This window comes from Typopeltis vanoorti, chromosome 2 (assembly GCF_054136105.1).
Source record: "Typopeltis vanoorti isolate ZY-2024b chromosome 2, IOZ_Tvanoo_1.0, whole genome shotgun sequence".
Classification (NCBI taxonomy): domain Eukaryota; kingdom Metazoa; phylum Arthropoda; class Arachnida; order Uropygi; family Thelyphonidae; genus Typopeltis; species Typopeltis vanoorti.
Genome location: NC_143550.1, coordinates 84286301 through 84298568, shown reverse-complemented (window position 1 = coordinate 84298568; position 12268 = coordinate 84286301). Strand labels below are relative to the sequence as shown.

General features: G+C 36.2%; 1 protein-coding gene across 1 annotated transcript in view; it reads left to right on the top strand.

Annotated features, from left to right (window-relative positions):
* Positions 1-12268, top strand: part of LOC150109219 (uncharacterized) — a 672102-nt gene that overhangs the window by 435802 nt on the left and 224032 nt on the right. The window contains exon 28 of the mRNA XM_090401856.1: positions 10028-10117. Coding sequence (XP_090257982.1) covers positions 10028-10117 — 90 coding nt within the window. The remainder of the gene's footprint in view (positions 1-10027; positions 10118-12268) is intronic.

Below are 12268 nucleotides of genomic sequence, written 5' to 3'. Positions count from 1 at the left end.
GCCAACCAGTGAAATTTGTCTCCCACCTAAAAACGCTCATAAATATCCATGCCCATGGTGGGAATCAAACCCACAGCTCTTTGGTGAGAGGGGATATGCTAACCTCTTGGCCCACTCAAACTAGCCAATGAAGTGGTCATTTGTATACACTTGCATAACTTTCCACAACAGTTGCACATCTAAAAATAATTATATGTAGGCAACACAGAGCCTTGTTAGTTATGATGAGGTGATAATCAGAAGGCATTTAGATATGTCAGAATACATATTACTATCACCACCATCCTCATCATACCTCCATAGAATCAAAATTACATCAGTTAAAATGGTGGTGCTGCAGACAAGCTGCCAATTATTGCACAGGCCTGAACTTGTCAATAATAAGTCAGGAGGTGCTTCCCAGTCAACAGGTGCATAATCCCATTGTCACATGCTTGGAGAGAGTGTCCTGTATGTTGGAGGCACTGTTGAGACCATATTATGGCATGGAGACTGGTCACTCTCTGTATGGATGTCCTGTCCAGTCTCTACAGTATCCATTCCTTCTAACCTTGTTTAAACTTACAAACCATGAAGAAACTTTAAAAAAATTACACTGACACCGCAACAATAATGAATCTCTCTCTCATAAACCAATGCTCAACAAAAAAAAACACACACACACATCACCAATCACATCATACAAACCATGTCAGAATCTCTTCTATAAACACTCACTTTCCTAGCATCAGTGGCATTATTAAAACAAATCTGTGGCATTAACACCAACATAAATGACATTCACATCACTTACAGTCATCCAGACCAGACCTCCTACTTTTGATGTAAACCCAAATAGCATCTACATCCACTACTATCTACTTCCAATGTCCAAATTACATACTACACAATTCCTTTCACCACAAAAGTGGCATCTGTGCCTTTGTAAGATCAGTCGTTGCATTTCAGAGAGTGGCTAATTTAGAATCCCCTGATTTTTGACCTTATCTGAATCAAAGTTTCCTTGCTGCATTTACTAGCCTTCAAATTCTGAAAATCACACTGACCTCTTTGCCTTTCTCTCCATGAAGCTCGACCAGCTATCTAAATAGTGACATCATTTTCCTAGGTGACCTTAATGTCCACAATTTCAGCTGACTTCCCTTTTCCAACACCACCAACCAAGCTGGAAGCAAAAACCATTTGCTATAAGTAATGCAAAGATGCAAATCATGCATCTACCTACTCAAATTTCTGATAACTGTCTTCACTTTCCAAATACTCTGGATCTCTTTTTGATCAGTTCTTCCATATGCACCATAGAAGTTATCTGTCCTCTCAGCAGTTTCAGACCATAATCTTGTGTAAGTCTTCTCTCACAGAAAACCTCCTCAAACCACTCCCAATCTTGAATTCAATCCCAAAACCTTTTCCAAACAGGTCACAGAAATTATTCTCACTGGCATGATGGCCTTCATCTCCCATTCTATCCAAAATCTTCATCTGCTTCCCAAGCCCTCATTCAACAGAAAGTGCATCATTCGAAGAAAAAACTTCATCGTTCTGCAGGTGGATCGCATCAAGAACTCATGCTTCATATTCTACCTGTACCAAAACACGTATAAATGCAGAACATTCATCTGCTTACCAGGCCCTGGTTCAACAGGTGTATCAAAGCAGTTGAAGAAAAAACTTCAGCTTCCTGCAGGTGGCTTGTATCAAGAATCCAGCTTAAATACACAACACTCATCAGTAGATCCAAATCAGACTTTATAAAGACCAGTTGCAGAAAACTTGCTTCCTCCTGTCCAAATGGAAGCTGTGTCTGCTGTTCCCTTGTGAAGATCATGAGATGTGACTTCTGCTCATCTGCACTTCCACCCCTCTCTCTCTCCTCCTCCTGATGGTACTACTGTTACTTCATTGAAAGATAAAGCTGACTGCCTGGCATCACTCTTTTCCTCAAACTCTTACAAAAATTAGCAAGGGAAATCATTTCTTGCCATACCATTATTCAAGCACCAAATGGCCCCTGTAGTTTTTTGACAAAAAAAAAAAAAAAGACATTGAAAACTGCTGTATCTTTTGGACACTAAAAAAAGTCTTCTGGTCATGATGTCATCTCTCCAGTTGTTCTGAAACATTTTATTCCTGAACTAACCTGTCTTTGGTTATATAATAGTGAATTATTATTCACTATTATCAACATAATAGTAAATAATAATTTTCACTATTATGTTGATAGTCATATACAGGGTGATTCAGAACTCTTGAGCCAAACTTTAAGGGGTGATAGAACATGCCTAAACAAGCACTTTTCATCATACAATGCATGGTCTGAACTCAAGTGGTGAAGCGCTAGAGGGCGCTTTCTAGTGAAGACTTGTACGTGCTGATTTTTGCAGTCATCGTTATTTCTACTGTGGAGTGCAAAAAGGATGGATTCTTTCACAAATCAGAAGAAAGCTGACATGCATTTCATTTACGGAGCTGTGGACAGGAAAGCGAGAAGCCCAAAGACTGTACCGAGAACGCTTTCCAACCAGATGCGTGCCTGATCATAAAACCTTTCAGCGATTGCACCAGTATCTGTGGGAAATGGGCTCCTTTGTCAGGGTCATGCAGGATACAGGCTGTGCAAGGAGTGTGAGGATGCCACGTGTTACAGAAAAAATTCTACGTAGGGTTGCAGATCATTTCGAATGTAGCACGCGAGCGATTTCCCATGTCATGCAGGTGCCCCAATCGATGGTGTGGCGAGTTCTATGAGACAAACGGTTACACCCCATGCCATGCACAGAGGGTGCATGCCTTGATACCTGCTGATTACTGGCCTCGTGTGGATTTTGCACAGTGATTCTCCTGCACCAGACTTTGATGCACTTCTTATTCACTGACGAATGCACCTTTACACGTGAGGGCATTTTTAATACCCACAATTATCATGTGTGGGCGAGCAGAAATCCACATGCCACACGTCCACATCTGTACCAGTGGCATTTCTCCATAAATGTTTGGGCGGGAATCCTACATGACCATTTGATTGTCCCATACCTTCATGACTGAACGGGAGAACATACCTTGTATTTTTACAAGAGGTCTTGCCAGAATTACTGAACCCTGTTCTAGCAAACATTCAAACACATATGTGGTTCCAACACGACAGAGCCCCACCCCATTTCAACATGGATGTGCAGCCTTGGATGCAACATTTCCAGGACTATGATTGGTCGAGGTGGTCCCATCACTTGGCCGCCACAATCGCCCGATCTCTCATGTCTGGACTTTATCCTATGGGCCATATGAAAAGCCTGATCTACGATAGCCCCATTGATTCCAATGAGGACCTTATTGCCAGGATTTCTATTGTCCCTACCGCTGTACAAGAAATGCCTGGTGTTTTCGCCAATGTATGCCAATTGCTACATCGAAGGTGTGAAGCCATTAATGTTGGCGGTTGATCTTTTGAGCAGTTTCTGTAATTTGTTCAATGTCTTTAATTTATGTTCTGCAATTCCTGCAATTATTTCAAATCTTCTCTGTCATTCTTGTGTTTCTTCATTTCCTGATACAGTTGTTGCTAACCCGCTTGAGTTTGGACCATGCATTGTATGACGAAAAGAGCTTGTTTAGGTAGAACATACCTAAACAAGGTGATATGTTCTATTACCCCTTAAAGTTTGGCCTAAGAGTTCTGAATCACCCTGTATATAAAAATCACAGTTGGTCTCAAAGGGCACCCATCTGTGTGGAGCTTAGTAGACTGTAAAATAGAGTATACCAAAGCTGAAAAACAAGATCTACCAATACATTGAATACTGCTATTGGGAATCCATTCTCTCTCTCTCTCTCTGTGTGTGTTGTAAACTGTTATTTAGATCACATTAAAGAACAGAACTATTGCATTTACCCTCCCTAGACATTCTGTATACCAACTTTTGGAAAGTACCCTTGTCTGCTCCCCTTACTGACAAATACCTACTGAAGGACTGAACACATCATTCTTCTAAGGAATATGTTTTATATATCATTTTGACACATGAGAAGTTGGAAATCTATACCACATTAATGCCTTGTGTAAGATGTATCTTATTTTTCTCTCTCAGTTGTAAAATGAAATGAAAATTGAGGTAGTTTAACAAATTTTCTTGACAATCCCAAATGCTGAATTTGAATAAAATGGATCCATCCAGGACCAAGGAGAAACAGGCGTAATAGGTGCTTATTCATTGCCCATAATGTACCTAAAAAAAAATAAATACATATATTAGTGATTCTTATTTCATCGCTGTGGTAGTATCATGGGGCAGGCATGCTTTAAGGAGATAAATAGGAGACCTTCACATAGTCTACATAATTTTTTCTGATAATATTGGAGTCGTGACAGATTGATTTGGAGGAAAAATGTTGACAGCAAGTTAATAATGATCGAACTTTTTTATGTAGTGTTATGTAATATCCTGTATATACCCTGTGTGTGTGTGTGTGATAAAAAAATAATTTCATTATTATCCTTAATTTCCTACTTTGCAGTCATCATTATTAAATTCCTGACATGTACCCTCAGCAGGTGTAAAGGATAGATCTTGATCTTCCTCTAGGTCCTTTTCTTGCCATCCTGACAAAGAACACTTGTTTTATTAACCTTACATTCCTCCTCCCCCATTCTGTTTAAGTGATCATACCACCTGAGATTAGCTCTACTTACACATTCCTGAATGCTTTCAATGTCAAATTCTTTCCTAATATCCTCATTTTTAATATGCTTCTGATATGTGTTCACTCTCCTAATATTTCTCACTATTCTCCTGTCTGTAGCAGTCTTTGATCAAGTGTGTTTCTAACCTGAATGATATAATCACGTAATCACAAGAAGTGATTACGTGATTATATCATTTGATTGTGTTTCTAACCTGCTCTCAGTCCCTTAAAATTGGTTTGAACACTGTCTTGTATACAGCTAGTTTAGTGTTTTGACTAATTTCCCTCTTATTGCATATGTATTTATTCAGTTCATTTCCATCCATACCACCTTTAATAATTCTGTTGTGTATCTCCATATTTAATTGCCTAAGTAGTTTGTAAGTAGTATATGAGATATTGTTCATACAAGTTTTTCTGTCTTTATTCAAGATCTCAGTGAAACATATTATATCAAAACAAGACATCACAGCAAAGTGTGCTTAGGAAAATGTTGAGTTGGATATATGTGGGTTCAGTGGTTGAACCGTGTTAAAAGGATAATATTAGAAAGGTGATATTAGAATTTAAATTATAATATTTCATAGAATATCATGAGTCATCAAAATGCCAGTCCAGTTTGTGGAGGGGAGGAATGCAGATTCTCCATTCTGGTCTATTGTAACAAGATATTATTTTTTATTTATTTTATTTATTTATTTTTTTTTTTTTTAATGATTTCTTATTTTATGTAAAAGCTAAACAGCACATATAGTACTTTTATTTTTGACAAAATAAGGACTTTAGGAAGCAATGATGAAAACATATACTGCCTAAAGATTTTCACATTAAATATGCACCACAGAATGAGAACCCATAACCTGTAGATTAGAGAACTCAGATGTTGTTCACTCAGCCACCTAGGTCATTCATTAGTGAATACAGTCAGTTTTGAACTTGTTATGCATGAACTTCTACAGCATCCATGAAAAGTTTTCTAAGCACACTCTACACTCATGATATCAGTGTATTATAAGTGTTCAAACATGACTATAGAAATAGCATTTGGAATAAGGACACTTTTTTCTTTCTTTTTTTTTGATAGTTTTAACTTTGTTGTTAGTGCTAATGCTGCCCCCTACTAGCGCAAGATTATTTAATCAGGCATTCATAAGAATGCAGAAGTTATCTACTAATTGCTGGTAGTGTAATTTATATCTGCACTGCTTTTATATATATATATATATATATATATATATCATTACCACCATAATTTCACAGTAGATAGTTCAGGTACATATGCTGTTGGTGTAGCATTGTTTCTGTATCATGGGGATATTTTTTTCTTTACTTTCAGTCTTATGATTGAAAATTTTTCTTTTTTTTTTTTTTTTTAATAAAAATGCAAAGTTTTGAAGATGTTTTTGAGATAATGGTACTCTTATGAACACTGGGAATTGAAATTCCACAATATGAAGAGACTAGAAAAGTGATTAAGGTTTTAAAAGAGACTATGTAATGTGTCACCCACAGAAGAAGTTCTTTTTTTATGCCCTCCCACAGTTCATAGAAGTTGTTAATTCTAAATATCATTTATGGAAAATTAGAAAAAAAAATTTCGTTTTGAAAACTAGGAATATGACATATATGCATTACAATATAGTATTATGAAACTTCTGTTGTTGAGTCAATTATTTTATTTAGAAAGAAGCAACCTAAGAGATACCAAATTTTTGGCATGGTAGTGCAGGCTCTCCACATTATGCAATATTCATCAGTGAGAGATAAAAATGTATATATCTCTATTCTTACTTTGAGAGGATTTTTATTATCAACTTCAAGGATTGCTTAGACAGTAATCCCAGACAGTGAAGGCCAATTCAAGGTGGTTAGCTTACATAAGGCTAACCGCTTCCATTTTTACCTTGATTCTGGTTCTAGTTACATGATACTGTGAAAAAAAGAAAAGGATAGACTTTAACTACATGATGATGATATTAAGGAGATGAGGTTTTTATCTCACTGCCTTTTCTTTACCCTAATACTTTCAGACTCTTGTGCATTCCACTACTACTCTTGGCCTATGACTTACAGCCCCTTCCCCTTTCGCTTTTTTTTTTCTTTTTCACCTCAGTAAAGGTAAAACCAATATATTGTCTAGATAGTGACCTTCCAATACTGCATGGCAACTTTGAACACAATTGAAAGAAGTATGCTATGCATTATGGGATACTAAGACAATTTGATATGAAGTCGATTTCTGTATCAAGTAGCCTAATTGTGAAGATGCAAAGTTTTTTTTTTTTTTTTTTTTTTGATCAATCCTAATTTATTTATATGAAAATATAAATAAATTAGGATTGATCGAAATAGGGATAACTGAAACAAAAAAGACCAAAACTGGTGAGATCTTTCTGAGCAATAAATACAAAATGTTATATTCAGGCAATGACAATCAAGGAAAAGAAGGAGTAGCCATAGTATTCAACACAAAATACGAGGCTAATCTTCTTGAATGGCATTCAGTCTCAAGTAGAGTAATGTGGGCAAATATCAGTGGGCAAATATCCCACAGAATGTTCTCCTAAGGTAGAAATGGAGGAATTTTTTGAGGCTTTAGAAAAAGCAACTGACACAATGAAAAATGAAAAGTTGGTTCTTGTTGGGGATCTAAATAGCAGAGTAGGAAATGATTGTCAGACATACAAAAATATTTTGGGAAAATTTGGAGAAAAGAGCAAAGCTAATAATAATGGCAAATATCTGTTGGATTTCTGCTCAGGACATGGACTGGTTATTACTAACACCATGTTCCAACATAAAAATGTGCACAAATTCACATGGAGAGAAGAGGCTAGGAATAAGAAACGTCTCATTGACTATGTTATTGTTGATAGTGATGTTTTCTCCCTGGTGCAGGACACCAGAGTGTACAGTGGATTTGAAATTGGAAGTGATCACTATTTAGTCTTGAGCAAGATAAAATTGAATTTCATATTGAAAAGAATAACATGTAAGAAAGTTTTAAAGCAAATAAAAGTTGAGCAGCTCTCAGATGTGAACTGTAGACTAAAATACACAAAGATTATTAAAGAAAAAATGAAAGAGTTTGAGAACAGGAATCAAACCTTGGAGATTTAGTGGCAAACTCTGAAGAAAACATTGATTGATTCTGCCAGAGAGGCATGTGATGAGGTTGTCTGTAGGGATAGAAAAATCAGAACTCCCTGGTGGACACAGGAAGTTAAAGAGGCAGTGAAGGAAAAGAAGAAAGCATATCAAAAGTTCCTGTCAAATAAGTCAGCTTGTGCTCTTAGAGAATATAGAGACAAATGCAAGAATGCTAAACACTGTGTAAAACTAGCTAAACGAAAGTCATGGGAGGACTTTGGCAAGAATATAGAAAATAAATATCAAGAGGGTGGCAAAATATTCTGGAGGTTGTTGAAGAAGCTTAGGAATGGAGGAAAGAGTGCTGTAAAAGGAGTTAGAGATGATAAAGGTGACATGAAAACGGGAGAAAAAGATATCCTTGAAGTATGGAGTAATTACTTTGAAAAACTGCTAAATGAAACAAGCAGTCATGACAGCACAATGGTAAAAAAACACTGACCAGGCATGCAGTCAGGAATACATATCCATACTTGAAGTAGAAAAAGCCATCAAAGGTTTAAAATGTGGAAAGGCAGCTGGAGTAGATGATATTCAATCAGAAATGCTGAAGTATGGTGGTATAAGAGTCTTACAGTGGCTGCACTGCATAGTCTAGAAAGCCTGGACAGAGGGACAAATTCCCGATGATTGGAGTAGAGCTCTCATAGTACCCATATATAAAAAGGGAAATAAAACTGCATGTGAGAATTACAGAGGTATTTCCCTACTGAGTGTTCCTGGCAAGATCTATGCAAGTATACTTGAGAAACGGTTGAGAAGAATTGTGGAAGAAAAGCTTGGTGAAGAACAAGCTGGATTTAGGCCAAATAGAAGCTGTCAGGATCATATCTTCACTTTACTACAAATAGTCGAGAAAGCATGGGAATATAACAAAGATCTGTATTTAAGTTTTGTCGATTTGGAAAAGGCATATGACAAGCTGCCAAGAGAGAAGCTATTCAATACGTTGCAGTTATATGGTGTCAATGGGGCATTATATCAAGCAATACTTAGTCTTTATTTGAGTTGTAAGTCAGCAGTTAGAATTGAAGGAAGTACAGGAAGATTGTTTAATGTTAAATCTGGTGTGAGACAAGAATGTACATTATCCCCTCTGTTATTCATTATCTATATGGATCACATTATGAAGGAAGGTGGTATTAAACATGATATCAAAATTGGAAATGTTAATGTCAGCTCTTTGCTTTATGCGGATGATGTTATACTTCTAAATAAATCTGCTACAAGTCTGCAAGATTCTCTGACTAAATTGAGTAGCTGTTGTAATAGATATGGTATGAAGGCCAGCAATAAAAAGATAAAGACAATGAAAATAGGCAGAATCATTGAAAATGTCAGCTGTGTTGTGAATGGAGAACCTGTGGAACAAGTAAAACGTTTCAGCTATTTAGGCACGATTTTTAGTGAAGATGGTAAATTAAATATAGAAATAGACAACAGAATCAGCAAAGCTGGTATGGTGGGAAGTCAACTGAATACATTCATATGGAATAAGAGAGAAATTAGTCGGAACACTAAATTAGCTGTATACAAGACAGTGTTCAAACCAGTTTTAACTTATGGATCTGAGAGCTGGGTCAGAAGTAAAACACTTGACCAAAGACTAGAGACCACAGATATGAGAGTCCTGAGAAAGATTATAGGCGTGAACAGATGGCAATATCATATTAAAAATGAGGATATTAGGAAAGAACTTGACATTGTCAGCATCCTGGAATGCATTAGCAGAGCTAATCTCAGGTAGTATGGTCACTTAAACAGAATGGGCTAGGAAAGATTAGCAAAACAAGTGTTCTCTGCCAGGTTGGCAGCAAAACGACCCAGAGGAAGACCAAGATATAGGTGGATTGATACGGTACAAAGTGCCTTAGACAATAGAAATATAAGATCTGATAATGTTGGAGTCTTGACAAGTAACAGACTGATTTGGAGGAAAGTTGTAGATAGGAAGTTAATAATGATGTAATTTTTTTCATGTAGTACTATCATATCCTGTACACCCTTTGAGGGTACATGGCAGGAATTTGATGATGATGATGAAAATATAAATATAAAATAGAGCCTTCAAAGTTGAAACAAAAACATTCATTTTAAATTTAATGTGGATAATTGCAAAATTTTAAAAATGTAGTGAAGAGTTTTATATATCTGCTTTTTTTTTTTTAATTTAATTAAATTTATTGTTTTATGGCAGGTGAAATCAGAATTAAGTGCCAAAGTTTTACAGTTAGATTCACAGATAAAAGAAGTGGAAGAAGCCAAGAACCTTCTTGCTTCACAGAAGGTTAGTTTTGCTATTTTGTTTGTGTATGTATAAATATTAAGCTCTTTGTAATTAGTTGATTTGTTGAAGAGGTGGGGATTCAGTTCACTCTGAGATGATGGATGTTTAAAAACAGATGTTAACATACCAGAGCTGTTTCTGATAAAAATTATGATAATTAAATTAATTTTATGAATCATGTTTCATTTAAAAAGAAAATAAAAAGATACAAAGCCAGTATTGCATCTGTTTTAGATTTCATTATACTTTATATTCAAAATTAATTTTTTGTCATATTTTAAATTTCTTGTTGAGTTTCAATTAAAAAAAAAAAAAATCAGTCATGCTCATTTGATAGCAGCCTTCTTTTACTCCACATAATTTAATATCCCCATCATTTATTGAATAGTTTGACATTTTCAGCTGTCCTGTATGAATTGAAGGACAGACTTTTAGGTGAATATATGACATCATCTGTCTCTCTCTCTCTCTCTTAAACAAAACTTATGCTAAAACTAATACAGCTGCAAGTAAATATCATCACAGTCCTCTCTTATAGCTATATTAGCAAGCTTTTTTGAACACAGAATGAATTTTCACGAACTGTTTAGTTTTGATTCAGAGGTTAATTTTAAATAACACAGTTTATTAGACAAATTTCAAGAACAGAACTTGCTAGGCAAAAATTTGCTTTGCCCTGTTCATTTTGACTAAGTGCTGGTGGGAACTCATGTTAAAATTTGAATGGATTCAGAACAGTACTAGGAAACCTGATTATAACTCTGAATGCCTAAGAATTAGTGTTTCTCGTATCTTTGGAAGTTTCACAGAACCATATTTATTTAAATTAACTTGATAAAATTTTAAGGACATTTGATTATAAAAAAAGTCCTCACATTTGAATTTTCTGAAATATATATAAATCATAGTGTTTTTGTTTCATTTGAGTGTGGTGTCCAAGGCATGGTCTGCTAGTCCTGAGTATCCATCACAGCCTTGAATACAGATGTATTTTTGATGTTTTTCTGGTGGTTGTAGCCTGATCTTCCAGTCTTTTGCAGGAACAAGGAACATCACCAGAAACTGAGAGGGGAAAGGGAGTTATATTATTTTCCATAATAGCAAGCATTTTAAAAGCATACAACCTCTGTACTTATAATTAATAATTTAGTTTACACTGTAATTTCCTAAAAAATTTGAAGTATGTCCAACCAACGTATAAGTTTATCTAAAATAATTCAACTATTTCTCTCTAAAGCATGACTTTCTACAGTCAAAATATCTTAATAGCGAAGTCATCCTCACTATTAAGCTGTTTTGACTCAACTCAAATTGGCTTTCCTTCTCCAGTTTCACCAATCAAGTGGTAGGGATGCTGAGGTGTTTGCCATTAGCAATGAGCTAACACAGATCGTCAGTTTCCATACCGGAATATCTGACAATCCCCTTTAATTTGCCAACACAATTGATCTCATCCTAACAAGTTCTCCTTCCAGGTATACTGTGGATGTTAGTTCTCCTCTTGGTAACTCAGATCACAACCTCATACAAGTCCCTTTTGCCACAGAACAACCTTCACTCACCAGTTCTGTTTTGTGCCCTCTGGCACCACAGAGGTGCCAAATGGGATGACCTCTAGTCCTACTTTTCATGGTCTGAATAGTGTTTCAATTCTCCTGATCCAAACGCCTACCCAGACCAAATAACAGAAATGATTCTCACAGGAATGAAGACCTTCATCCATTATTCCATCCCAATTCCAAGGCTTGGGTGGTATCCCACCATCCAAGCCTTAGTTCTCAAAAAAAATGTGCCAATGCAGTAAAAAAAAAAAAAAAAAAAAACCCTTTGCATACCACACCTAGCCTGAGACCAAAACTCCAGCTGCCCACTCTGCAGCTTTAAAAGAATCTTCACCAAATCCAAATCAGACTTTTAAAGGGCCAAATGCTGCCAACTTGCCTCCTGTCCGTCCAAGTGACAGTTTCTCCTTCTGGTCCCTTACCAAGGCCACTGGACATAACTTTTGTCTACTCCAGTTTCCACCACTCTCACATCTGGATGGTATACTGTAGTCACTTCATCTAAAGATAATGATGACTTACTGGTATCACTCTTCTCTTCCAATTCCTGCACTGATGACATGGGCAAAAGGTTCCTCCCACTCAGCCA